The 27,119-nt window shown below is 48.0% G+C and overlaps 4 protein-coding genes across 8 annotated transcripts in view; 1 reads left to right on the top strand and 3 right to left on the bottom strand.

Moving 5' to 3' along the window:
• The window catches only part of LOC135245677 (prosaposin receptor GPR37-like), a 75,560-nt gene that overhangs the window by 2,551 nt on the left and 45,890 nt on the right, over positions 1-27,119 (top strand). Inside the window, exons 2-6 of one of the 5 annotated variants that reach the window (XR_010327333.1) lie at positions 1,953-2,396; positions 2,694-2,841; positions 9,933-10,017; positions 16,047-16,109; positions 21,747-21,880. The gene's annotated coding sequence lies outside the window, so the exon portion shown is untranslated. Of the gene's footprint in view, positions 1-1,952; positions 2,397-2,693; positions 2,842-9,932; positions 10,081-15,222; positions 15,663-15,961; positions 16,110-20,925; positions 21,061-21,746; positions 21,881-27,119 lie in introns of those variants that run through there. The other 4 variants (XR_010327334.1, XR_010327332.1, XR_010327335.1 and 1 more) reach the window with 4 other exon arrangements.
• Positions 1,101-4,428, bottom strand: LOC135245678 (macrophage mannose receptor 1-like). The gene is made up of 4 exons (XM_064318904.1): positions 4,248-4,428; positions 3,461-3,820; positions 2,592-2,933; positions 1,101-2,296 (listed from the first exon to the last, which is right to left on the bottom strand). Exons 1-4 carry the CDS (start codon positions 4,282-4,284, stop codon positions 1,920-1,922), a joined length of 1,116 nt encoding a protein of 371 aa, XP_064174974.1. The 5' UTR covers positions 4,285-4,428; the 3' UTR covers positions 1,101-1,919.
• On the bottom strand, positions 8,940-13,281 carry LOC135245679 (C-type mannose receptor 2-like). The gene is made up of 4 exons (XM_064318905.1): positions 12,368-13,281; positions 11,379-11,735; positions 9,837-10,172; positions 8,940-9,539 (listed from the first exon to the last, which is right to left on the bottom strand). Exons 1-4 carry the CDS (start codon positions 12,402-12,404, stop codon positions 9,166-9,168), a joined length of 1,104 nt encoding a protein of 367 aa, XP_064174975.1. The 5' UTR covers positions 12,405-13,281; the 3' UTR covers positions 8,940-9,165.
• LOC135245680 (snaclec agglucetin subunit beta-1-like) lies at positions 21,133-25,213 on the bottom strand. The gene is made up of 5 exons (XM_064318907.1): positions 25,079-25,213; positions 24,200-24,304; positions 23,235-23,594; positions 21,636-21,972; positions 21,133-21,269 (listed from the first exon to the last, which is right to left on the bottom strand). Exons 2-4 carry the CDS (start codon positions 24,234-24,236, stop codon positions 21,728-21,730), a joined length of 642 nt encoding a protein of 213 aa, XP_064174977.1. The 5' UTR covers positions 24,237-24,304; positions 25,079-25,213; the 3' UTR covers positions 21,133-21,269; positions 21,636-21,727.

Raw genomic sequence — 27,119 nt, forward strand, 5'->3', positions numbered from 1 at the left:
CCAGCGTAGACCCAACAGTCCCACAGACCCAACAGTCCCATCGCCGAGTGTGCTGGGGGTGGTCGCTGGTGTGGGGGTGTTAGAGAGGGACCCGCAGTGGGCTGGGAGCACGTTGGCTGGCAGTGCCGTTCCTAAATGAGCACAGAGGGGCTTTGGCTTGGCCTGGGTGCAGCCCGGCCGTTTGAAGTCTTTCCTGCGGTTCATTTTCATAATCGTTTGGACGACTTCCAGTAAAACTCATTCCAAGTTCCGTTCAGATGTCCGTGCGCAGTGATGGTTTAATGCAGGTTAAATCGCTGATTCCTGTTCAGGATGAACTGCCCTGGGCTGCCCCAGACACGGCTTCCTTCTCTCCTGTGTCCTGGGGCAGTGTTTGTTAACTGCAACTTGCTTCCCATGACATCGGCATTCCAACAATACAGCGCATGATTACACTGTCCTATGGAGAACCTAAAGTTCACATAATGCTGATGCAGTAGGATGTTTTGCAATTGAGCACTGTCTCTTTATCACACCCTTCTGACTCCCTGTCAGCACAGTAAACAGTCCGGTTTCCTTTGGGGGTCTGGGGCACACTTCTTACAGTGGTACAGCACAAGTGCAGTGGGGTGTGTTTTAAATGGGACAGCACAAGTGCAGTGGGATGTGTTTTAAATGGTATGGTCCAAGTGCAGTGGGGTGTGTTTTAAATGGGACAGCACAAGTGCAGTGGGGTGTGTTTTAAATGGTATGGTCCAAGTGCAGTGGGGTGTGTTTTAAATGGTATGGTCCAAGTGCAGTGGGGTGTGTTTTAAATGGTATAGTCCAGGTGCAGTGGGGTGTGTTAAATGGTATGGTCCAAGTGCAGTGGGGTGTGTTTTAAATGGTATGGTCCAAGTGCAGTGGGGTGTGTTTTAAATGGTATGGTCCAAGTGCAGTGGGGTGTGTTTTAAATGGTACGGTCCAAGTGCAGTGGGGTGTGTTTTAAATGGTATGGTCCAAGTGCAGTGGGGTGTGTTTTAAATGGTATAGTCCAGGTGCAGTGGGGTGTGTTAAATGGTATGGTCCAAGTGCAGTGGGGTGTGTTTTAAATGGTATGGTCCAAGTGCAGTGGGGTGTGTTTTAAATGGTACGGTCCAAGTGCAGTGGGGTGTGTTTTAAATGGTATGGTTCAGATCTGTGGAAAACATTTTACAAAAAAGAAACACAGTAAATATGTCAGGAAACAAATCCAAAAATGGAACTTTAATTTTTTATTATAAGTTTTATTGCAATATTGCGGTGTAGGAATTTAGCTGTGGTGTTTAAATGACTAATTATTTGAAATTTGTCATCCTGATTTTACATTTAACGCAGGTTTGAAAATGAGTATAAAACCACTGCCAACCTCAGGGAAGCAGCAATAAGACTTGTTTAAACACAGGAGAATAGTGGTAGAGATAGTGTCATGGATTTTTCCTTCAATGGAGACAAACCATTTAGTCAGGTCACAGAGTAATTCAGCAACACAGTTTTAATTTGGCCAAATAGAAGAAACCGTTCAAGCAGACTCCCTTCTGATTATATGCTTATGGCAAATGGACTAACCCTAACCCTAACTGTGAATTTTTCTCCATTTACAAAGTATCCCTGAAGTCATGTTTACATATTTGTGAGCTTCTTGTGTCCCCTTTGTGCCCAAAATGATTGCAGTTGAAGCCCAGATCGTTATCCATCTGACTCCCTCAGCTCATCCACATGTCTTCCTCCTCAAAGGTCATTCCTTCCCAGTACCTTTCCATTTTGCACATTAAGTTACATACATAGTTTTGTTATAAACACATAAAGATGAATTTCACATAGTTAAACACAGTAAGCAAGCTTGTTTTCTATCACGTCAGAGATAGAGGTGGAAATAGTGGTAGAGATAGAGGTGGAAATAGTGGTCGAGATAGAGGTGGTCACAGACCCGTAACGTTTCTTCCCTCGCACAGGAAGTAACTTTTAGAGAGGCAGTTCTGGTCGCTCCACTTGAACTTCCCGGGTCCACTTGTTGCTATGGCGCCACAGATGTGGGACAGCGGCTGCTCTGGTTGGCTGCCCCCCTCCCAGTTGCTCCACCCCACATTCATCCCATTGGCCCAGATCCAGAAGCCAAAGAGACGGCTCTGCCTGAGGCCCAGCCACACGGGCCCTGATAGGTTGCTTTTGTGAAGCTCCTCCTCCAGCCGGCGCTGGTCCTGCGGGGACTCGATGCGCAGGAATCCCTCGTAGTTCTGATTGCAGTAGTCCAGAGCGCTCTCCCAGGTCTTAGTGCTCTTAATCACGTGGATCTCGTCTGCAGGGGAGACACACTGACAGTGCGGGAGATGCAAACGAACAGCAGCCAGTCGTGCTGGGGCTGGTTCTGACCTCCCTGCTTGTTTGTCTCATCACAGGTAGGAACTGGCATCACGTCTTTCACATTTGAGTAAATATGCGGGACTCGATATGTTCATGCATTGTGTGTGCTACTCTTATTTGTGCAATGAGGCAGAATGAGGACTGTGCATACAGACACTCCCAGTAAAGCCCTATCTGCTGTGTCTTTCTCTCATGTTAATTCACCATTACACCCCCCCCAGCCCCCTTACCTTTGTAACAGAGAGCTTGGAATTCACTTGTACAGTCAGATGCCACCCACGTATGGTAATTTTGGCCTGTGCTTGCTTTCACACAGTCCTTTACTTCCCCAGGATTGCCCGTCCTCCAGTTTCTGAAGGTGGAGCACGCTCCGTCAGACCACTCCCAGTCCGTGTGTATCAGGCCGATCCAGAAGGGGTTGCTACTCCTTCCTTCCTCCTTTACTGCATCATTTTGGGTGCTGCTGCTGATGCTGACCAGGTCAGTGTGGTGCAGTCTGCAGAACCTCTGAGCTTCACACCAGGAGCGTTTCTGCTTTATGAGGGTGTAACTCAGGGGGTGATCACCATCTCCTAGGAACACACGCACACACACGCACACCATGAAATTGGGACCCTATAAAACTTAATAAATCACGTATTGTTTGTGGTAGTATTGTGCTGGTTTGTGCCAAAGGGAACATTGTTTACTTAGAGATATTTATTTTTATCGTTTAATATAATTCAGTGCTCCTGCAGTGTCCAGTTTGCACAGAAATGTTTTATTACTCTTGTGTTGATTTGCCCGATAGAACCCAACTCTGAATTACAAACGTGGGTTACGTTAAAAACCCACTTCCTTCCTCTTGCAAACTCATTGTCTGCTTGTATCTTCAAAGAGAATTTTTTAAAAACACAACCAAGAAGCAGTAGAAGGTATTAAAAGTGTTCATACAGTAGGAAGTATAGAAAGTGATCATACAGGGTTTTGAGGTGGTATTATTGGTGGACTGTAATGCAGCATTACTGCACAAACCTTGCCTGCTCGCAGACCAACCAACTTCCAGAGTCTGTGACCATTATGACCATTGCAGACCCTGCAGGAGTGAAGCCCTCCTTACCTTTGTTGTAGCACATGAAAGGTCTCTCCAGGGTGCAGTTCACATTCTCCCAATCTCCATCTGCCTTCATGGTGGTGCAGAAGGGTTCCTTCCGTCCATCATCAGCTTTATTTTTAGTGTAATTAACACGGACTCCATTAGACCATTTCACACTGCTGTTACTGCGCCTCAGGCCAATCCACACAGAGGGATCGCCTGTTTCAATGTTTAAAATCCTTTCTGCTTCCTCCTGGCTGTACACAGTAGCCAGGTCCGCGTGATTCTCCCGGCAGTAGGCCTGAGCCGCAGTCCAGGTCATATATTTATTTTTTGTGAAGAACGTGCATCTGTAGTGACTGGGGAAGGCCGATGTGCAGAGAGCTGAGGACAGAGAGCACAGTCTCAGTGCATCGCTCATGTGACTAGGACAGAGAGCACAGTCTCAGTGCATCGCTCATGTGACTAGGACAGAGAGCACAGTCTCAGTGCATCGCTCATGTGACTAGGACAGAGAGCACAGTCTCAGTGCATCGCTCATGTGACTAGGACAGAGAGCACTGTCCCAGTGCATCGCTCATGTGACTAGGACAGAGAGCACAGTCTCAGTGCATTGCTCATGTAACTCTAGGACAGAGAGCACAGTCTACCTTAAGTAAATCTTTACAGTAGTGAATTGCCTGTTTACTTTATTGAGATTGATCAGTCAGTGGTGCCATGCACTGAGAGTGTGTGCATTAATTATACCTGTGTGTGACCATAGCAACACAGGTGTGAGATTTGGGGCTCAAAAGACCAAAATGTAGCCTACCTGCACTGAGCACGAGGAGGAAGAAGGGCATCACCATGGCAACGGCGGGCAGAATGGTGGCAGGTGGGGAGTTGTTCTTCCTGTCCAGTGATTAGAGTGAGAAAATCTTCTCCCTTAAGGACGTGAAGACTCGGGCTGCGTGAGGTTAGGGATGAGAAGCCTAAACACACTGTCCCATCCGAGCCACAGACAGGACCCTAAACACACTGTCCCATCCGAGCCACAGACAGGACCCTAAACACACTGTCCCATCCGAGCCACAGACAGGACCCTAAACACACTGTCCCATCCGAGCCACAGACAGGACCCTAAACACACTGTCCCATCCGAGCCACAGACAGGTCCCTAAACACACTGTCCCATCCGAGCCACAGACAGGACCCTAAACACGCTGTCCCATCCGAGCCACAGACAGGACCCTAAACACACTGTCCCATCCGAGCCACAGACAGGACCCTAAACACACTGTCCCATCCGAGCCACAGACAGGACCCTAAACACACTGTCCCATCCGAGCCACAGACAGGACCCTAAACACACTGTCCCATCCGAGCCACAGACAGGACCCTAAACACACTTGCCCATCCGAGCCACAGACAGGACCCTAAACACACTGTCCCATCCGAGCCACAGACAGGTCTCTAAACACACTGTCCCATCCGAGCCACAGACAGGACCCTAAACACACTGTCCCATCCGAGCCACAGACAGGTCTCTAAACACACTGTCCCATCCGAGCCACAGACAGGACCCTAAACACACTGTCCCATCCGAGCCACAGACAGGACCCTAAACACACTGTCCCATCCGAGCCACAGACAGGACCCTAAACACACTGTCCCATCCGAGCCACAGACAGGACCCTAAACACACTGTCCCATCCGAGCCACAGACAGGTCCCTAAACACACTGTCCCATCCGAGCCACAGACAGGACCCTAAACACACTGTCCCATCCGAGCCACAGACAGGACCCTAAACACACTGTCCCATCCGAGCCACAGACAGGTCTCTAAACACACTGTCCCATCCGAGCCACAGACAGGACCCTAAACACACTGTCCCATCCGAGCCACAGACAGGACCTAAACACACTGTCCCATCCGAGCCACAGACAGGACCTAAACACACTGTCCCATCCGAGCCACAGACAGGACCCTAAACACACTGTCCCATCCGAGCCACAGACAGGACCCTAAACACACTGTCCCATCCGAGCCACAGACAGGACCCTAAACACACTGTCCCATCCGAGCCACAGACAGGACCCTAAACACACTGTCCCATCCGAGCCACAGACAGGACCCTAAACACACTGTCCCATCCGAGCCACAGACAGGACCCTAAACACACTGTCCCATCCGAGCCACAGACAGGACCCTAAACACACTGTCCCATCCGAGCCACAGACAGGACCCTAAACACACTGTCCCATCCGAGCCACAGACAGGACCCTAAACACACTGTCCCATCCGAGCCACAGACAGGACCCTAAACACACTGTCCCATCCGAGCCACAGACAGGACCCTAAACACACTGTCCCATCCGAGCCACAGACAGGACCCTAAACACACTGTCCCATCCGAGCCACAGACAGGACCCTAAACACGCTGTCCCATCCGAGCCACAGACAGGACCCTAAACACGCTGTCCCATCCGAGCCACAGACAGGACCCTAAACACGCTGTCCCATCCGAGCCACAGACAGGACCCTAAACACGCTGTCCCATCCGAGCCACAGACAGGACCCTAAACACGCTGTCCCATCCGAGCCACAGACAGGACCCTAAACACGCTGTCCCATCCGAGCCACAGACAGGACCCTAAACACGCTGTCCCATCCGAGCCACAGACAGGACCCTAAACACCTGTCCCATCCGAGCCACAGACAGGACCCTAAACACCTGTCCCATCCGAGCCACAGACAGGACCCTAAACACGCTGTCCCATCCGAGCCACAGACAGGACCCTAAACACGCTGTCCCATCCGAGCCACAGACAGGACCCTAAACACGCTGTCCCATCCGAGCCACAGACAGGACCCTAAACACGCTGTCCCATCCGAGCCACAGACAGGACCCTAAACACGCTGTCCCATCCGAGCCACAGACAGGACCCTAAACACGCTGTCCCATCCGAGCCACAGACAGGACCCTAAACACACTGTCCCATCCGAGCCACAGACAGGACCCTAAACACACTGTCCCATCCGAGCCACAGACAGGACCCTAAACACACTGTCCCATCCGAGCCACAGACACGACCCCATTGCACAAGTACCACGCAGCTGTTTTGCATCATGCAAATGCCCATTTGCATATTTCTGTAAATCCTGACTGATATCTTCCTTTTGCGTCATGGTTTTTGGGGAACTTTGTTTTCACTTCTGTGTCAATACCATGCAAATGGAACCTGCAAATAGAAATGGCCTTGCGTGCCAGGATTGAAAGTATTCATATCTGAGGTGTTTCATTGCCTGTGTAAGGCCAGCGTTACCCCAGTGGAGCATGTGTGGGGGGCTGTGGGGGGAATTGAATACCCTGTACGAGGGAACCCCTTGGGCTCTCTCTGTGAACTAGGAGAGTACGCCACTTTTAAATTTGGGTACAGCCTCCCCTAGTTGGGCTGAACGGTGGTGGGGGGGGGGGTCCAGTGTGAAGGAGAGAAGTCCGCACCCCCCCCCCCCTCTGCTGTGGTTAATTGAGTGACGACAGACCCCCCTGGATGACAACATGCCCTTTTGTGTTATGCCAGTAAAACTGAGGTCTTGGCTGGTTCTGATCTGGGCCTCTGGACACCAGGCAACCAGAGCTCACTGGGTGCAGCCAAAGCCCGGTGGTGGATTTCGGCTTCCGTTAGCGTGAGTGCTAACAGCGCACTGCTAGCTTCCCGGCTCGAAGGCTGGGAGGAAACCGCTCGCTGTTCCGTTTGCAGTACGCCCTCATATTTGCAGTTTTAAACCAAGGGTTCCTGTGCAACTCGTCATCCTGCGGTATACTGGAAGCAGTTCCAGGGAGCTGGTGCTGCAGTGGTTTGCTGTATAGTCCCTGTTATTGTAACAAAGCCCAGTTTTGGATCGTTAGCTTGGGGGGGGGGGGGCTGGTTGAGAGAAGGACCGGGTCCCTGTGGAAAGGTCCGGACCAGAGCTTTTCTTAGAGCCATTTCTCAGATTTCCTCCCAGATTTTGCGTAATGAGTGGATAAATGTGTACTTCTGGCAGATTCATTAACACTGCAGTGTTAATGAACTTAATTTAACTGCAGTGACACAGCAGTGTTAATTAAATCAATTAACTGCAGTGATACAGTAGTGTTAATGAAACTGATTACTTGCAGAAATGGGATTTTCTGAATATTTTGATCACACAGGCCGAATGATACCTGATTGAAAGATTTAAGAGGAAGGTCTGTAAATGCAGAGCACCCCTCTGATTGGTCTGTCTGCAGTAATGAGTTAACTGTAAAAAGGAAGATGGTTTATGTAAATGCTCATTTGGATCCACTCTATTCCTCTTTCCCACGCAACACTTATTTCTGTTTTCTCTTTACTTATTTTGACAAACATTTTGAAATGTCACTTCCTGTCAGTTCAAGGGAGACAACAAAAGGATTTCAAAGAGATCCAAAAAGAAGCCTGCATGCCAGGTATTAAACTATCTGCACAAACGAACTGCTTTAAAGGACATGCACAGAAAAGGCTGTTGGCTGTAGGTGACTCAAACAGTTGCACTAAACTGGCTAAAACTGGCTGTACTGAATCTCCCAGCATTGCACATTTTTAAACATGGTAAGCACCTGTGCCTTACCTGGTCTGCTGGCCCGCTGTCTGGAGCTGTGTGCCAGCAGGTGTGGCCACGGGTAGATAAAGGTGTGACATCACAGTATGTGTGACGTATCGGGAAATGACATTGGAATAAAGCTGGGGAGGTGTGGCGGTGAGACAGGAGGGCATTGTGATGTCATGCTGTTACTGCCACATAACCGGACTGCAGAGAAAGGGGCGTGGCTCCATTTCCCAGTACCATAGCACTGGCTTGTTAAATTGCCTGTGTGCCGTTCTATTGGCCGCTGCACACAATACTGTGGCAGCGATGCTTCACTCGGCTCTGTGGTGGCATACATTGCGCACAAATGGACACTGGAGGGTTGTGGGATACATTTAGCCTCCCCATTCTGTTTTGCTCATGTTTAAAATGCCATTTGTCTTTCACAAGTTAAACAAAATGTGAACCATTTAGATGTGGGCGTCACAGAGTATATTTGTTCTGTGAGTTAAATTTTGAACATACATGCCAGCTGTGCAAGTGACATATGGGGAGATCTGAGTACAATGAGGAATACATGATTGCCATTAAAGGAAATTATTATTATAGCAAAAGCAAGGTTGGGATGTGTACATATTAAGGAGAACAGTGAGAGAGCTGTTAGTTTGGAAAGTGATGTTCTGGGCCATTGTGTGAAGCTTAACTCTGCACAATAATCATAATTTGTCCTGTTCTGTCTTATTCTCATAACAATTGCTGTGACCTGCACCTGTAGTTCATGTGTCAAAACCCAAACCAGATTATAAATGATTATAATTATAAATTCTTCAGTTGAGGGCCCTCTCTTTAAATGATGATTTTTTTTAAAGAACAAAACACCCGCTTTGCACAAAGACTCTGGAGAAGGCTTACGTCTGGCACACATTTAATGAGACAGTGAAGCGGTGGTCGTACATAAAATGTTTCTACATGCAGTTTCACATTTTATGTGCATTGTTATTTATAGTATATTAATGCATGATTGAAAAAAGAAAAAAAAACCCTGTAATGACAAAAGTACAATTGCTCAATTGAAAAATGTAATTTCTAAGGAAATGCTCTTGTGAGTTGAGGCAAAGAGAAAGAGATATATAGAGAGAGAGTGTGTGAGTGGAATCACAGACTCCGTTTCTTTCCCTCACACAGGAAGTAACTTTTAGAGAGGCAGTTCTGGTCGCTCCACTTGAACTTCCCGGGTCCGCTTGTTGCTATGGCGCCACAGATGTTGGACAGTGGCTGCTCTGGTTGGCTGCCCCCCTCCCAGTTGCTCCACCCCACATTCATCCCATTGGCCCAGATCCAGAAGCCAAAGAGACGGCTCTGCCTGAGGCCCAGCCACACGGGCCCTGATAGGTTGTTTTTGTGAAGCTCCTCCTCCAGCCGGCGCTGGTCCTGCGGGGACTCGATGCGCAGGAATCCCTCGTAGTTCTGATTGCAGTAGTCCAGAGCGCTCTCCCAGGTCTCAGTGCTCTCAATCACGTGGATCTCGTCTGCAGAGGAGACACACTCACTTTGCTGCTCCACTTTTTTATGTCTTGTGTATTTTATTTTTGTTTTGAATACCAAATGCTTATGTTTTGTGTGTCAGTCTGCTGTGCCAAAGATGAGAATGGTACCACACACACGCATCAGCTGTAGTCGTTGTAGTGCACACGCACACACGCACAAATACACACTTACACCAGCTGTAGTCATTGTAGTGCACACACACACACACCAGCTGTAGTCATTGTAGCGCACGCACACACACACACCAGCTGTAGTCGCAGAACTGGATGCCTCCTTACCTTTATAACAGATGCCTACTGCTTCATTAGAACATGCTTGAGCGCCCATTTTCTTGTTGTCTTTAAACATGTACACACAGTCCTTTCCTTTCTCAGGTTTGCCCCCACCCCAGTTTCTGAAGGTGGAGCACGCTCCGTCAGACCACTCCCAGTCCGTGTGTATCAGGCCGATCCAGAAGGGGTTGCTACTCCTTCCTTCCTCCTTTACTGCATCATTTTGGGTGTCGTTGCTGATGCTGACCAGGTCAGTGTGGTGCAGTCTGCAGAACCTCTGAGCTTCACACCAGGAGCTTCCCTCCTTTTTTAGGGTGTAACTGAGAGAGTGATCACCAACTCCTGCGAACACACAAACACACACACACAATCACACCCACGTCCATAACCTGCCTGTATCAATAAAAAAAGAGAAGTGTACACAGTAGAAAGTATAGAAAGTGTTCATACAGAGTTTCAGTAGAGAGTATAGAAAGTGATCATACAGGGTTTTGTGTTATTGGTGAACTGTAATGCAACATTACTGCACAAACCTTCCTATACAGTAAATAGCCAAGTATGTGGACACCTGACATCTAACATCTCATCCAAAACCATGGGCATTAACATGGAGTTGGTCCCCCTTTTGCTTCTCTAACAACCCCCACTCTTCTGGGAAGGCTTTATACTGGACGTTGGAGCATTGCTGCAGGGATTTGCTTCTATTCAGCCAGAAGAGCATTAATGAGGTCGGGCATAATTGGGCGATTAGGCCTGGCTCACAGTTGGCTTTCCAGTTGATCCCAAAGCTGTTGGATGGGGTTGAGGTCAGGGCTCTGTGCAGACCAGTCAAGTTCTTCCACACCAATCTCAACAAAACCATTTCATAACATAACATGAGAACAGGCCATTCAGTCCAAGAATGCTCGCCATTTTCCTGACTAAATTAGTGCTCTGATTACCGACAGAGTTTCTGCCTCTACTCCATTACCTGGCAGGCTGTTCCACACATTGACTACTCTGTGCATGAAAAAATTCTTCCAAATGTCCGTACCTTTTGCCAATTTTTATTTATGTCCCCGCGTTCCACTAACAGAACTCAACCTGACCAATTTCTTGTAGTTCACTTTGTTCATCCCCTTTGTGAATTTAAAAACCTCAATCAAATCACCCCTGAGTCTCCTTTTACTACTTTCTAAATTTTATATTTTTATATTCTATATACTTTCTACTTTCTATTTCTATATGGACCTGGCTGTGTGCCTGGGGGCATTGTCATGCTGAAACAGGAAAGGGCCTTCCCCAAACTGTTTGGGAAGCACAGAATCGTCTTGAATGTGATTGTATGCTGTAGGATTAAGATTTGCCTTCACTGGAACTAAGGGGCCAAGTGCAAACCATGAAAAGCAGCCCCAGACCAAGGGGTGTCCAGATACTTTTGGTGGTACAGTGTAGATTGAGCCGTTGATTGATTACAGCCAACCAACTAATTTCCAGAGTCTGTGACCATTATGACCATTATGACCATTATGACCATTGCAGACCCTGCAGGAGTGAAGCCCTCCTTACCTTTGTTGTAGCACATGAAAGGTCTCTTCAGGGTGCAGTTCACATTCTCCCAATCTCCATCTGCCTTCATGGAGGTGCAGAACGGTTCCTTCCGTCCATCATTAGTAGTATTTTTAGTGTAATTAACACTGACTCCATTAGACCATTTCACACTGCTGTTACTGCGCCTCAGACCAATCCACGCATAGCTTTCGTCTGTTTCAATGTTTAAAATCCTTTCTGCTTCCTCCTGGCTGTACACAGTAGCCAGGTCAGTGTGATTCTCCCGGCAGTAGGCCTGAGTCTCAGTCCAGGTCATTCGGTTATCTATGAAGATAAACCTTCTGTAGCGACTGGGGAAGGCCGATGTGCAGAGAGCTGAGGACAGAGAGCACAGTCTCAGTGCATCGCTCATGTGACTAGGACAGAGAGCACAGTCTCAGTGCATCGCTCATGTGACTAGGACAGAGAGCACAGTCTCAGTGCATCGCTCATGTGACTAGGACAGAGAGCACAGTCTCAGTGCATCGCTCATGTGACTAGGACAGAGAGCACAGTCTCAGTGCATCGCTCATGTGACTAGGACAGAGAGCACAGTCTCAGTGCATCGCGCATGTGACTAGGACAGAGAGCACAGTCTCAGTGCATCGCTCATGTGACTAGGACAGAGAGCACAGTCTCAGTGCATCGCGCATGTGACTAGGACAGAGAGCACAGTCTCAGTGCATAAAAATAAGAATTATTTATTGTTAGTATTAAAATTATTGTTATACATTTTTGCTTCTTTCATGTACTTCATGTAAAGCACAGTAAAAAAGTGGGACAAAAATGAACCACAGAGTGTGTGTTTGTGTGTGCGTATGGCTGAGTGTGCCGGTGTATGTATTTGATGATACACGCTGTTGTGTGTGTGAATCTGTGTAAATATGTGCACGACTGTGCCTGTGTGCACACATTTGTGTTTGTTTTGCATCTGAACGTGTTTCCGCGTCACACAATCGCCACAGTACCTGCAGTCAGCACAATGAGTAGGGGGCTGGTTTCCATGGTGACGTGAGTCAGGAGTCAGACGGTTGAAAGACCGTGGGACACCAATCCTTAAAGCACTTGGAGGACTAAAGATAAATAAGACAACAAAACTCATTTTAACACCGAACGCTTGGAGGCCACATCCACCTGTAAAATGTGTGTGTTTGCATTTGGCCTCCATGCTAGAGAAGCTGCCAGAAGCATGCGGGAGCTGAGTCAACCCTGCGGTGGACCTCCAAAAGGACATCATCACAGGAAACCTCCAGAGCAAGCTGCACAGGGTACCCAGCGTGGAGTTGGGTGCAGGCATGTTTGTTTATGTGATCGCAGAAGGTAAGTTATGTGCCTTTCCAAAGTCCATCGGGCAAACTGAAGTTCAAGCAGCAGTTCAGCCGGGAAGCCCGAGTGGTCTTACACAACTTCTTGGGAATGAAGTTTTTGAAAGGCAAACGATGAGGAGAAGGGTATGGAAGCGCTTCGTAGCCAGCAAACGTGCCGTTGAGCACAGTCAAGCTGACCGTTAGGAAGTGGGTCGTATGTCTCCAGGCTGTCGCTGATAATGAAGCAGCCCTGGACCAGTGGTAGAGCCTGCAGTGACCCCTCTCACTGCACAAACACACCGTAGCCTGCGTTTCAGCCAGAGAGAGGGTTAGCGTCCTGCCCAAGCTCCGTTTTCTCATTCTAGAATAACTGCGTCCATGAAGGATCTTTTTATTTGTTGTCGAGGCCGCATGGATTAAGCATCCTTTGGCTGCACTGTGGTTTAAGGGGACAGAAGTGGTGCACTCACCTCTTGCCCTGTCACGCGGCTGTGCGGGAAAGCAACGGCGTAAGTGTAGCCTGTGGTCTGAGGGATGGCAGGAGAGTCCCTTACCTGGTCCAGGGGCGAGTCTGCGTGCCGTACCTCAGGGAATGGGGAGGGCAGGCAGCTGCACTGGTACATATAGCTTGCCAGGGGTATAGCCTGAGTTTTATTCATTGTTTACAGCACACATACCCAAATCAGCAGGAGCTATCAGTGATTAAACATTAACACACCTGTACCTGTGTACAGTACCTGCACGCGTTCGCCCGTGTGAGAGAGCCAAAAATAAATTAATTTAGCTCTGCTTCTGTCAGTGCCTTTGCATAATTTACAGCCTTACTGTGGGCTCTTCTGAAAGGGTATGTGCGCTCAGTCCAGTCTCCTGGATGATGAGAGTGGGTGCTTTTTTACGGAAACTCTTTGATGCCTTGGTCCAGTTTGCGCTGTACCTCGGCATGCCCCCAAACTCAGCCTGAGAGGAACTCAGCAAGGCCTGTTCAGAGGCAAGAGGCCCTGCAGGTCATGTGCTGTGTGTAACTAGGAGGCTGCAGGTTTGAATCTCCGATGGGACAGCATTGCACTTCTGCTCTGTAGGGTTCTGCTCATAGATGTAAAAATGCACTGCAGACAAATCACAGACAAATGTGCAGTGAGCGTGTGTCATGCTTGCTGTTGTGTATGTGTGTGTATGTGTGTCATGCATGCTGCAGTGTGTGTGTGTGTGTGTGTGTGTGTGTCATGCATGCTGTGTGTGTGTGTGTGTGTCATGCTTGCTGCTGTGTGTGTGTGTGTGTGTGTGTCATGCTTGCTGTACTGTGTGTGGGTCATGATTGCTGCAGTGTGTGTGTGTGTGTGTATCATGCTTGCTGTTGTGTGTGAAACTCCTTGTGCATACTCAACTTCTTTGTACACAAGGCTCTGGTTGGGATGAGAGGTTAATAATAATAATAATAATCATTTTAATTTATTTGAGGCATCTTTGATTATAGTGGCTTTTCAGCAGAACACACCCTACAAAAAGTGAAACTCTGACCTTATTGGCTGATCAGCTGAATGTACTGTCAGTGGTGCAGTGTTTATGAGCGTGAGGTCCGGTGTGGAGCTTTGGCGGTGGAGTGCTTTCTGACGGATAGATGCGGTTTGTGTGCTGGCGTGTGCTGCAGCTGCCCTCTCCGTAAACAGTGTTTGGCGCTTTGTGCTGAAACCACAGTGCCGTTTCCTGCTGTGTATTCTGAATGTGCGTCATTTGCAAATAAGTTTTCAGGTGCAGGACTGTGGCTGTTTTGTGAGAGAACAGTCCTGGTGTTTGTGTTCTCCATCGTAAAGATAAAAATGTCCCGTTGTCCTTTTGCATATGTTCCAGTGGTCAGAAAGCGTGCGGGCGTGTGTTTGTACCGGAGAGCAGACCGTTAGAATGAGGTTTGGACGTAAAGCGTTTGCACGAGTGAACTTTCTCAATGAAATAATTGCCTTCTCGTGTATGCTGATTCCTTTATCGCCTTGCTGTTAGTTTGGAAAGTGATGTTCTGGGCCATTGTGTGAAGCTTAACTCTGCACAATAATCATAATTTGTCCTGTTCTGTCTTATTCTCATAACAATTGCTGTGACCTGCACCTGTAGTTCATGTGTCAAAACCCAAACCAGATTATAAATGATTATAATTATAAATTCTTCAGTTGAGGGCCCTCTCTTTAAATGATGATTTTTTTTAAAGAGCAAAACTCCACTTTGCACAAAGACTCTGGAGAAGGCTTACGTCTGGCACGCATTTAATGAGACAGTGAAGCGGTGGTCGTACATAAAATGTTTCTACATGCAGTTTCACATTTTATATGCATTGTTATTTATAGTATATTAGTGCATGATTGAAACAAGAAAAAAAAACCTGTAATGACAAAAGTACAATTGCTAAAGTGAAAAATGTAATTTCTAAGGAAATGCTCTTGTGAGTTGAGGTAAAGAGAAAGAGATATAGAGAGAGAGTGTGTGAGTGGAATCACAGACTCCGTTTCTTCCCCTCACACAGGAAGTAACTTTTAGAGAGGCAGTTCTGGCTGCTCCACTTGAACTTCCCGGGTCCGCTTGTTGCTATGGCGCCACAGATGTTGGACAGCGGCTGCTCTGGTTGGCTGCCCCCCTCCCAGTTGCTCCACCCCACATTCATCCCATTGGCCCACATCCAGAAGTCAAAGAGACAGCTCTGCCTGAGGCCCAGCCACACGGGCCCTGATAGGTTGTTTTTGTGAAGCTCCTCCTCCAGCCGGCGCTGGTCCTGCGGGGACTCGATGCGCAGGAATCCCTCGTAGTTCTGATTGCAGTAGTCCAGAGCGCTCTCCCAGGTCTTAGTGCTCTTAATCACGTGGATCTCGTCTGCAGGGAAGATACACTGACAGTGCGGGAGATGCAAACGAACAGCAGCCAGTCGTGCTGGGGCTGGTTCTGATCTCCCTGCTTGTTTGTCTCATCACAGGTAGGAACTGGCATCACGTCTTTCACATTTGAGTAAATATGCGGGACTCGATATGTTCATGCATTGTGTGTGCTACTCTTATTTGTGCAATGAGGCAGAATGAGGACTGTGCATACAGACACTCCCAGTAAAGCCCTATCTGCTGTGTCCTTCTCTCATGTTAATTCACCATTACACCCCCCCAGCCCCCTCCTTACCTTTGTAACAGAGAGCTTTGGATTCATCTGTACAGTCATATGCCTTCCAAATATGGTAATTTTGGCGTGTGCTTGCTTTCACACAGTCCTTTCCTTCCTTAGGATGGTCCGTCTCCCAGTTTCTGAAGGTGGAGCACGCTCCGTCAGACCACTCCCAGTCCGTGTGTATCAGGCCGATCCAGAAGAGGGCCTCTCCGTCCCCTTTATTCTTCACCTCTTCATTTTGGGTGCTGCTGCTGATGCTGACCAGGTCAGTGTGGTGCAGTCTGCAGAACCTCTGAGCTTCACACCAGGAGCGTCCCTCCTTTTTTAGGGTGTAACTCAGGGGGTGATCACCATCTCCTAGGAACACACACGCACGTACGCACACACACATGTGCACGCACATGCACACGTACACACGCACACACACGCACACCATGAAATTGGGACCCTATAAAACTTAATAAATCACGTATTGTTTGTGGTAGTATTGTGCTGGTTTGTGCCAAAGCGAACATTGTTTACTTTGAGATATTTATTTTTATCGTTTAATATAATTCAGTGCTCCTGCAGTGTCCAGTTTGCACAGAAATGTTTTATTGCTCTTGTGTTGATTTGCCCGATAGAACCCAACTCTGAATTACAAACGTGGGTTACGTTAAAAACCCACTTCCTTCCTCTTGCTAACTCATTATCTGCTTGTATCTTCAAAGAGAATTTTTAAAAAACACAACCAAGAAACAGTAGAAAGTATTGAAAGTGTTCATACAGTAGGAAGCATAGAAAGTGATCATACAGGGTTTTGGGGTGATCTTATTGGTGGACTGTAATGCAGCATTACTGCACAAACCTTGCCTGCTCGCAGACCAACCAACTTCCAGAGTCTGTGACCATTATGACCATTGCAGACCCTGCAGGAGTGAAGCCCTCCTTACCTTTGTTGTAGCACATGAAAGCTCTCTCCTCGGTGCAGGTCACTTTCTCCCAATCTCCATCTGCCTTCATGGAGGTGCAGAACGGTTCCTCCCGTCCATCATTAGCAGTATTTTTAGTGTAATTAACACTGACTCCATTAGACCATTTCACACTGCTGCTACTGCGCCTCAGGCCAATCCACACCAAGCCATGGAATGTTTTAATGTTTAAAATCCTTTCTGCTTCCTCCTGGCTGTACACAGTAGCCAGGTCAGTGTGATTCTCCCGGCAGTAGGCCTGAGCCGCAGTCCAGGTCATATATTTATCTATGTAGACAAACCTTCTATAGTGACTGGGGAAGGCCGATGTGCAGAGAGCTGAGGACAGAGAGCACAGTCTCAGTGCATCGCTCATGTGACTAGGACAGAGAGCACAGTCTCAGTGCATCGCTCATGTGACTAGGACAGAGAGCACAGTCTCAGTGCATCGCTCATGTGACTAGGACAGAGAGCACAGTCTCAGTGCATCGCTCATGTGACTAGGACAGAGAGCACAGTCTCAGTGCATCGCTCATGTGACTAGGACAGAGAGCACAGTCTCAGTGCATCGCTCATGTGACTAGGACAGAGAGCACAGTCTCAGTGCATCGCTCATGTGACTAGGACAGAGAGCACAGTCTCAGTGCATCGCTCATGTGACTAGGACAGAGAGCACAGTCTCAGTGCATCGCTCATGTGACTAGGACAGAGAGCACAGTCTCAGTGCATCGCTCATGTGACTAGGACAGAGAGCACAGTCTCAGTGCATCGCTCATGTGACTAGGACAGAGAGCACAGTCTACCTTAAGTAAATCTTTACAGTAGTGAATTGCCTGTTTACTTTATTGAGATTGATCAGTCAGTGGTGCCATGCACTGAGAGTGTGTGCATTAATTATACCTGTGTGTGACCATAGCAACACAGGTGTGAGATTTGGGGCTCAAAAGACCAAAATGTAGCCTACCTGCACTGAGCACGAGGAGGAAGAAGGGCATCACCATGGCAACGGCGGGCAGAGTGGTGGCAGGTGGGAAGTTGTTCTTCCTGTCCAGTGATTAGAGTGAGAAAATCTTCTCCCTTAAGGACGTGAAGACTCTGCGTGAGGTTAGAGATGAGAAGCCTAAACACACTGTCCCATCCGAGCCACAGACAGGACCCTAAACACGCTGTCCCATCCGAGCCACAGACAGGACCCTAAACACACTGTCCCATCCGAGCCACAGACAGGACCCTAAACACACTGTCCCATCCGAGCCACAGACAGGACCCTAAACACACTGTCCCATCCGAGCCACAGACAGGACCCTAAACACGCTGTCCCATCCGAGCCACAGACAGGACCCTAAACACACTGTCCCATCCGAGCCACAGACAGGACCCTAAACACACTGTCCTATCCGAGCCACAGACAGGACCCCATTGCACAAGTTTTGCATCATGCAAATGCCCATTTGCATATTTCTGTAAATCCTGACTGATATCTTCCTTTTGCGTCATGGTTTTTGGGGAAATTTGTTTTCACTTCTGTATCAATACCATGCAAATGGAACCTGCAAATAGAAATGGCCTTGCGTGCCAGGATTGCACGGGTGCAATCACGTGCTCACGAGCGCCATGCCAGTCTGTATTCATATCAGAGGTGTTTCATTGCCTGTGTAAGGCCAGCGTTACCCCAGTGGAGCATGGGGCCAGCGTTACCCCAGTGGAGCGTGTGTGGGGGGCTGTGGGGGGAATTGAATACCCTGTACGAGGGAACCCCTTGGGCTCTCTCTGTGAACTAGGAGAGTACGCCACTTTTAAATTTGGGTACAGCCACCCCTAGTTGGGCTGAACGGTGGTGGGGGGGGTCCAGTGTGAAGGAGAGAAGTCCGCGCCCCCCCCCGCACCTCTGCTGTGGTTAATTGAGTGACGACAGACCCCCCTGGATGACAACATGCCCTTTTGTGTTATGCCAGTAAAACTGAGGTCTTGGCTGCTTCTGATCTGGGCCTCTGGACACCAGGCAACCAGAGCTCACTGGGTGCAGCCAAAGCCCGGTGGTGGATTTCGGCTTCCGTTAGCGTGAGTGCTAACAGCGCACTGCTAGCTTCCCGGCTCGAAGGCTGGGAGGAAACCGCTCGCTGTTCCGTTTGCAGTACGCCCTCATATTTGCAGTTTTAAACCAAGGGTTCCTGTGCAACTCGTCATCCTGCGGTATACTGGAAGCAGTTCCAGGGAGCTGGTGCTGCAGTGGTTTGCTGTATAGTCCCTGTTATTGTAACAAAGCCCAGTTTTGGATCGTTAGCTTGGGGTGGGGGGGCTGGTTGAGAGAAGGACCGGGTCCCTGTGGAAAGGTCCGGACCAGAGCTTTTCTTAGAGCCATTTCTCAGATTTCCTCCCAGATTTTGCGTAATGAGTGGATAAATGTGTACTTCTGGCAGATTCATTAACACTGCAGAACTTAATTTAACTGCAGTGACACAGCAGTGTTAATTAAATCAATTAACTGCAGTGATACAGTAGTGTTAATGAAACTGATTACCTGCAGAAATGGGATTTTCTGAATATTTTGATCACACAGGCCGAATGATACCTGATTGAAAGATTTAAGTGGAAGGTCGGTAAATGCACCCCTCTGATTGGTCTGTCTGCAGTAATGAGTTAACTGTAAAAAGGAAGATGGTTTATGTAAATGCTCATTTGGATTCACTCTATTCCTCTTTCCCACGCAACACTTATTTCTGTTTTCTCTTTACTTATTTTGACAAACATTTTGAAATGTCACTTCCTGTCAGTTCAAGGGAGACAACAAAAGGATTTCAAAGATATCCAAAAAGAAGCCTGCATGCCAGGTATTAAACTATCTGCACAAACTAACTGCTTTAAAGGACATGCACAGAAAAGGCTGTTGGCTGTAGGTGACTCAAACAGTTGCACTAAACTGGCTAAAACAGGCTGTACTGAATCTCCCAGCATTGCACATTTTTAAACATGGTAAGCACCTGTGCCTTACCTGGTCTGCTGGCCCGCTGTCTGGAGCTGTGTGCCAGCAGGTGTGGCCACGGGTAGATAAAGGTGTGACATCACAGTATGTGTGACGTATCGGGAAATGACATTGGAATAAAGCTGGGGAGGTGTGGCGGTGAGACAGGAGGGCATTGTGATGTCATGCTGTTACTGCCACATAACCGGACTGCAGAGAAAGGGGCGTGGCTCCATTTCCCAGTACCATAGCATTGGCTTGTTAAATTGCCTGTGTGCCGTTCTATTGGCCGCTGCACACAATACTGTGGCAGCGATGCTTCACTCGGCTCTGTGGTGGCATTCATTACGCACAAATGGGCACTGGAGGGTTGTGGGATACGTTTAGCCTCCCCATTCTGTTTTGCTCATGTTTAAAATGCCATTTGTCTTTCGCAAGTTAAACAAAATGTGAACCATTTAGATGTGGGCGTCGCAGAGTATATTTGTTCTGTGAGTTAAATTTTGAACATACATGCCAGCTGTGCAAGTGACATATGGGGAGATCTGAGTACAATGAGGAATACATGATTGCCATTAAAGGAAATTATTATTATAGCAAAAGCAAGGTTGGGATGCGTACATATTAAGGAGAACAGTGAGAGAGCTGTTAGTTTGGAAAGTGATGTTCTGGGCCATTGTGTGAAGCTTAACTCTGCACAATAATCATAATTTGTCCTGTTCTGTCTTATTCTCATAACAATTGCTGTGACCTGCACCTGTAGTTCATGTGTCAAAACCCAAACCAGATTATAAATGATGATAATTATAAATTCTTCAATTGAGGGCCCGCTCTTTAAATGATGATTTTTTTTAAAGAACAAAACTCCACTTTGCACAAAGACTCTGGAGAAGGCTTACGTCTGGCACGCATTTAATGAGACAGTGAAGCGGTGGTCGTACATAAAATATTTCTACATGCAGTTTCACATTTTATATGCATTGTTATTTATAGTATATTAGTGCATGATTGAAACAAGAAAAAAAAACCTGTAATGACAAAACTACAATTGCTAAATTGAAAAATGTAATTTCTAAGGAAATACTCTTGTGAGTTGAGGTAAAGAGAAAGAGATATAGAGAGAGAGAGTGTGAGTGGAATCACAGACCCCGTTTCTTTCCCTCGCACAGGAAGTAACTTTTAGAGAGGCAGTTCTGGTCGCTCCACTTGAACTTCCCGGGTCCGCTTGTTGCTATGGCGCCACAGATGTGGGACAGCGGCTGCTCTGGTTGGCTGCCCCCCTCCCAGTTGCTCCACCCCACATTCATCCCATTGGCCCAGATCCAGAAGCCAAAGAGACGGCTCTGCCTGAGGCCCAGCCACACAGGCCCTGATAGGTTGTTTTTGTGAAGCTCCTCCTCCAGCCGGCGCTGGTCCTGCGGGGACTCGATGCGCAGGAATCCCTCGTAGTTCTGATTGCAGTAGTCCAGAGCGCTCTCCCAGGTCTCAGTGCTCTTAATCACGTGGATCTCGTCTACAGGGAAGACACACTCACTTGGCTGCTCCACTTTTTAATGTCTTGTGTATTTTATTTTTGTTTTGAATACCAAATGCTCATGTTTTGTGTGTCAGTCTGCTGTGCCAAAGATGAAAATGGGTACCACACACACACACACACACACACCAGCTGTAGGCGTTGTAGCGCACAAACACACACACACACACACACCAGCTGTAGGTGTTGTAGCGCACAAACACACACACACACACACACACACACACCAGCTGCACTCGTAGTGCACACGCACAAACACACACGCACCAACTGTAGTCGTTGTAGTGCATGCGCACAAACACACACAAACACCAGCTGTAGTCGCAGAACTGGATGCCTCCTTACCTTTATAACAGATGCCTACTGCGTTTTGAGAACAACCTTAAACGCCCATTTCCTTTTCTTCTTTAATCAAGAACACACAGTCCTTTCCTTTCTCAGGATTGCCCCCCCCAGTTTCTGAAGGTGGAGCACGCTCCGTCAGACCACTCCCAGTCCGTGTTTATCAGGCCGATCCAGAAGGGGGCGCTGCTACTGCTTCCTTCCTCCTTTACCGCATCATTTTGGGTGCTGCTGCTGATGCTGACCAGGTCAGTGTGGTGCAGTCTGCAGAACCTCTGAGCTTCACACCAGGAGCGTCGCTCCTTTTTTAGGGTGTAACTCAGGGGGTGATCACCATCTCCTAGGAACACACACGCACGTACGCACACACACATGTGCACGCACATGCACACGTACACACGCACACACACAATCACACCCACGTCCATAACCTGCCTGTATCAATAAAAAAACGAGAAGTGTTTTTAAAACACAAGACAGACACAGTAGATAGTATAGAAAGTGTTCATACAGAGTTTCAGTAGAAAGTATAGAAAGTGATCATACAGGGTTTTTGGGGTGATGTTATTGGTGGACTGTAATGCAACATTACTGCACAAACCTTCCTATACAGTAAATAGCCAACTATGTGGACACCTGACATCCAACATCTCATCCAAAACCATGGGCATTAACATGGAGTTGGACCACCTTTTGCTTCTCTAACAACCTCCACTCTTCTGGGAAGGCTTTATACTGGACGTTGGAGCATTGCTGCAGGGATTTGCTTCCATTCAGCCAGGAGAGCATTAGTGAGGTCGGGCACTGATTGGGGCGATTAGGCCTGGCTCACAGTTGGCTTTCCAGTTGATCCCAAAGCTGTTGGATGGGGTTGAGGTCAGGGCTCTGTGCAGGCCAGTCAAGTTCTTCCACACCGTTCTCAACAAAACCATTTCATAACATAACATAACATGAGAACAGGCCATTCAGCCCAAGAATGCTCGCCATTTTCCTGACTAAATTAGTGCTCTGATTACCAACAGAGTTTCTGCCTGACCTGTCAGGCTATTCCACACATTGACTACTCTGTGCATGGAAAAATTCCTCCAAGTGTCCGTACTTTTTGCCAATTTTCATTTAGGCCTATGTCCCCGCGTTCCACTAACAGAACTCAACCTGACCAATTTCTTGTAGTTCACTTTGTTCATCCCCTTTGTGAATTTAAAAACCTCAATCAAATCACCCCTGAGTCTCCTTTTACTACTTTCTAAATTTTATATTTTTATATTCTATATACTTTCTACTCTCTATTTCTTTATGGACCTGGCTGTGTGCCTGGGGGCATTGTCATGCTGAAACAGGAAAGGGCCTTCCCCAAACCGTTTGGGAAGCACAGAATCGTCTTGAATGTGATTGTATGCTGTAGGATTAAGATTTGCCTTCATTGGAACTAAGGGGCCAAGTCCAAACCATGAAAAGCAGCCCCAGACCAAGGGGTGTCCAGATATTTTTGGTGGTACAGTGTAGATTGAGCCGTTGATTGATTACAGCCAACCAACTAATTTCCAGAGTCTGTGACCATTATGACCATTGCAGACCCTGCAGGAGTGAAGCCCTCCTTACCTTTGTTGTAGCACATGAAAGCTCTCCCCTGGGTGCAGTTCACATTCTCCCAATCTCCATCTGCCTTCATGGAGGTGCAGAACGGTTCCTCCCGTCCATCATCAGCTTTATTTTTAGTGTAATTAACACTGACTCCATTAGACCATTTCACACTGCTGTTACTGCGCCTCAGGCCAATCCACACAAAGACATCGTCTGTTTCAATGTTTAAAATCCTTTCTGCTTCCTCCTGGCTGTACACAGTAGCCAGGTCAGTGTGATTCTCCCGGCAGTAGGCCTGAGCCGCAGTCCAGGTCATATGTTCGTTTGTTGAGGAGAACGTGCGTCTGTAGTGACTGGGGAAGGCCGATGTGCTGAGAGCTGAGGACAGAGAGCACAGTCTCAGTGCATCGCTCATGTGACTAGGACAGAGAGCACAGTCTCAGTGCATCGCTCATGTGACTAGGACAGAGAGCACAGTCTCAGTGCATCGCTCATGTGACTAGGACAGAGAGCACAGTCTCAGTGCATCGCTCATGTGACTAGGACAGAGAGCACAGTCTCAGTGCATCGCTCATGTGACTAGGACGGAGAGCACAGTCTCAGTGCATCGCTCATGTGACTAGGACAGAGAGCACAGTCTCAGTGCATAAAAATAAAAATTATTTATTGTTAGTATTAAAATTATTGTTATACATTTTTGCATCTTTCATGTACTTTAAAGCACAGTTCAAAAGTGGGACAAAATGAACTTTAACCACCACAGTGTGTGTGTGTGTGTGTGCGTGTATGTGTGTGTGTCTGTGTGTCTATGCGTGTTTGTGTGCGTATGCCTGAGTGTGCAGATGTACAGTATGTTTCTGATAATACACGCTGTTGTGTGTGTGAATCTGTGTAAATGTGTGCACGACTGTGCCTGTGTGCACACATTTGTGTGTTTGTTTTGCATCTGAACGTGTTTCCGCGTCACACAATCGCCACAGTACCTGCAGTCAGCACAATGAGTAGGGGGCTGGTTTCCATGGTGACGCGAGTCAGGAGTCAGGCGGTTGAAAGGCCGTGGGACACCAATCCTTAAAGCACTTGGAGGACTAAAGATAAATAAGACAACAAAACTCATTTTAACACCGAACGCTTGGAGGCCACATCCACCTGTAAAATGTGTGTGTTTGTATTTGGCCTCCATGCTAGAGAAGCTGCCAGAAGCATGCGGGAGCTGAGTCAACCCTGCGGTGGACCTCCAAAAGGACATCATCACAGGAAACCTCCAGAGCAAGCTGCACAGGGTACCCAGCGTGGAGTTGGGTGCAGGCATGTTTGTTTATGTGATCGCAGAAGGTAAGTTATGTGCCTTTCCAAAGTCCATCGGGCAAACTGAAGTTCAAGCAGCAGTTCAGCCGGGAAGCCCGAGTGGTCTTACACAACTTCTTGGGAATGAAGTTTTTGACAGGCAAACGATGAGGAGAAGGGTATGGAAGCGCACGTGCCGTTGAGCACAGTCAAGCTGACCGTTAGGAAGTGGGTCGTATGTCTCCAGGCTGTCGCTGATAATGAAGCAGCCCTGGACCAGTGGTAGAGCCTGCAGTGACCCCTCTCACTGCACAAACACACCGTAGCCTGCGTTTCAGCCAGAGAGAGGGTTAGCGTCCTGCCCAAGCTCCGTTTTCTCATTCTAGAATAACTGCGTCCATGAAGGATCTTTTTATTTGTTGTCGAGGCCGCATGGATTAAGCATCCTTTGGCTGCACTGTGGTTTAAGGGGACAGAAGTGGTGCACTCACCTCTTGCCCTGTCACGCGGCTGTGCGGGAAAGCAACGGCGTAAGTGTAGCCTGTGGTCTGAGGGATGGCAGGAGAGTCCCTTACCTGGTCCAGGGGCGAGTCTGCGTGCCGTACCTCAGGGAATGGGGAGGGCAGGTAGCTGCACTGGTACATATAGCTTGTCTGGGGCATAGCCTGAGTTTTATTCATTGTTTACAGCACACATACCCAAATCAGCAGGAGCTATCAGTGATTAAACATTAACACACCTGTACCTGTGTACAGTACCTGCACGCGTTCGCCCGTGTGAGAGAGCCAAAAATAAATAAATTTAGCTCTGCTTCTGTCAGTGCCTTTGCATAATTTACAGCCTTACTGTGGGCTCTTCTGAAAGGGTATGTGCGCTCAGTCCAGTCTCCTGGATGATGAGAGTGGGTGCTTTTTTACGGAAGCTCTTTGATGCCTTGGTCCAGTTTGCGCTGCATCTCGGCATGCCCCCAAACTCAGCCCGAGAGGAACTCAGCAAGGCCTGTTCAGAGGCAAGAGGCCCTGCAGGTCATGTGCTGTGTGTAACTACAGGTTTGAATCTCTGATGGGACAGTGTTGCACTTCTGCTGACCAAGGTTCTGCTCACTTAAGCTTCCCATAGATGTAAAAATGCAGACAAATCACAGACAAATGTGCAATGTGTGTGTGTGTGTGTGAGTCATGCTGGCTGTAGTGTGTATGTGTCATGCTTGCTGTAGTGTGTGTGTGTGTGTCATGCTTGCTGCAGTGTGTGTGTGTGCGTGTGTCATGCTTGCTGTAGTGTGTGTGTGTCATGCTTGCTGCAGTGTGTGTGTGTGCGTGTGTCATGCTTGCTGTAGTGTGTATGTGTCATGCTTGCTGTAGTGTGTGTGTGTGTGTCATGCTTGCTGCAGTGTGTGTGTGTGCGTGTGTCATGCTTGCTGTAGTGTGTGTGTGTCATGCTTGCTGCAGTGTGTGTGTGTGCGTGTGTCATGCTTGCTGTAGTGTGTGTGTGTCATGCTTTCTGTAGTGTGTGTGTGTGTGTCATGCTTGCTGCAGTGTGTTTGTGTCATGCTTGCTGTACTGTGTGTGGGTCATGCTTGCTGCAGTGTGTGTGTGTGTGTGTGTGTGTGTGTGTGTGTGTGTGTATCATGCTTGCTGTACTGTGTGTGGGTCATACTTGCTGTAGTGTGTGAAACTCCTTGTGCATACTCAACTTCTTTGTACACAAGGCTCTGGTTGGGATGAGAGGTTAATAATAATAATAATCATTTTAATTTATTTGAGGCATCTTTGATTATGGTGGCTTTTCAGCAGAACACACCCTACAAAAAGTGAAACTCTGACCTTATTGGCTGATCAGCTGAATGTACTGTCAGTGGTGCAGTGTTTATGAGCGTGAGGTCCGGTGTGGAGCTTTGGCGGTGGAGTGCTTTCTGACGGATAGATGCGGTTTGTGTGCTGGCGTGCGCTGCAGCTGCCCTCTCCGTAAACAGTGCTTGGCGCTTTGTGCTGAAACCACAGTGCCGTTTCCTGCTGTGTATTTTGAATGTGCGTCATTTGCAAATAAGTTTTCAGGTGCGGGACTGTGGCTGTTTTGTGAGAGAACAGTCCTGGTGTTTGTGTTCTCCATCGTAAAGATAAAAATGTCCCGTTGTCCTTTTGCATATGTTCCAGTGGTCAGAAAGCGTGCGGGCGTGTGTTTGTACCGGAGAGCAGACCGTTAGAATGAGGTTTGGACGTAAAGCGTTTGCACGAGTGAACTTTCTCAATGAAATAATTGCCTTCTCGTGAATGCCGATTCCTTTATCGCCTTGCTGTGAAGAGTGGAAGATATTATTCTATAAAATCTGTTCTGGCCGGTGGCCGCAGGTAGAGAATGTTTCCTGTTTTAGCTTGTTTTGCTTTTTCCCAGTCTTGGTATTCCCTTTTTAAAGGCTGAACGTTAGCACGCTTGCAGAGAGGAGGAGGGAGCGCAGGTCAGAGTAGAAGGGTCTGTTTGGTCGCCCTCACTTTCGGCTCGGTGCGTAATGTCTGCTCCCAGACTGGGCAGACTGCGGGCGGACTGGGCAGACGGGGCACACTGGGCAGACTGGGCGGACTGGGCAGACTGCGGGCGGACTGGGCAGACTGCGGGCGG

Source organism: Anguilla rostrata, chromosome 19, assembly GCF_018555375.3.
Source record: "Anguilla rostrata isolate EN2019 chromosome 19, ASM1855537v3, whole genome shotgun sequence".
Lineage (NCBI taxonomy): Eukaryota > Metazoa > Chordata > Actinopteri > Anguilliformes > Anguillidae > Anguilla > Anguilla rostrata.

Excerpts from the sequence above, each read along its gene's own strand:
- LOC135245679 (XM_064318905.1), bottom strand. The coding sequence starts at position 12,404 with ATGGAAACCAGCCCCCTACTCATTGTGCTGACTGCAG. Across the intron at positions 11,736-12,367 it reads ACTCATTGTGCTGACTGCAG|CTCTCTGCACATCGGCCTTC; the intron begins GTACTGTGGCGA and ends CTCTGTCCTCAG. Across the intron at positions 10,173-11,378 it reads TTTCATGTGCTACAACAAAG|GAGTTGGTGATCACTCTCTC; the intron begins GTAAGGAGGGCT and ends GTGTGTTCGCAG.
- LOC135245680 (XM_064318907.1), bottom strand. The coding sequence starts at position 24,236 with ATGGAAACCAGCCCCCTACTCATTGTGCTGACTGCAG. Across the intron at positions 23,595-24,199 it reads ACTCATTGTGCTGACTGCAG|CTCTCAGCACATCGGCCTTC; the intron begins GTACTGTGGCGA and ends CTCTGTCCTCAG. Across the intron at positions 21,973-23,234 it reads TTTCATGTGCTACAACAAAG|GAGATGGTGATCACCCCCTG; the intron begins GTAAGGAGGGCT and ends GTGTGTTCCTAG.
- LOC135245678 (XM_064318904.1), bottom strand. The coding sequence starts at position 4,284 with ATGGTGATGCCCTTCTTCCTCCTCGTGCTCAGTGCAG. Across the intron at positions 3,821-4,247 it reads CCTCCTCGTGCTCAGTGCAG|CTCTCTGCACATCGGCCTTC; the intron begins GTAGGCTACATT and ends CTCTGTCCTCAG. Across the intron at positions 2,934-3,460 it reads TTTCATGTGCTACAACAAAG|GAGATGGTGATCACCCCCTG; the intron begins GTAAGGAGGGCT and ends GTGTGTTCCTAG.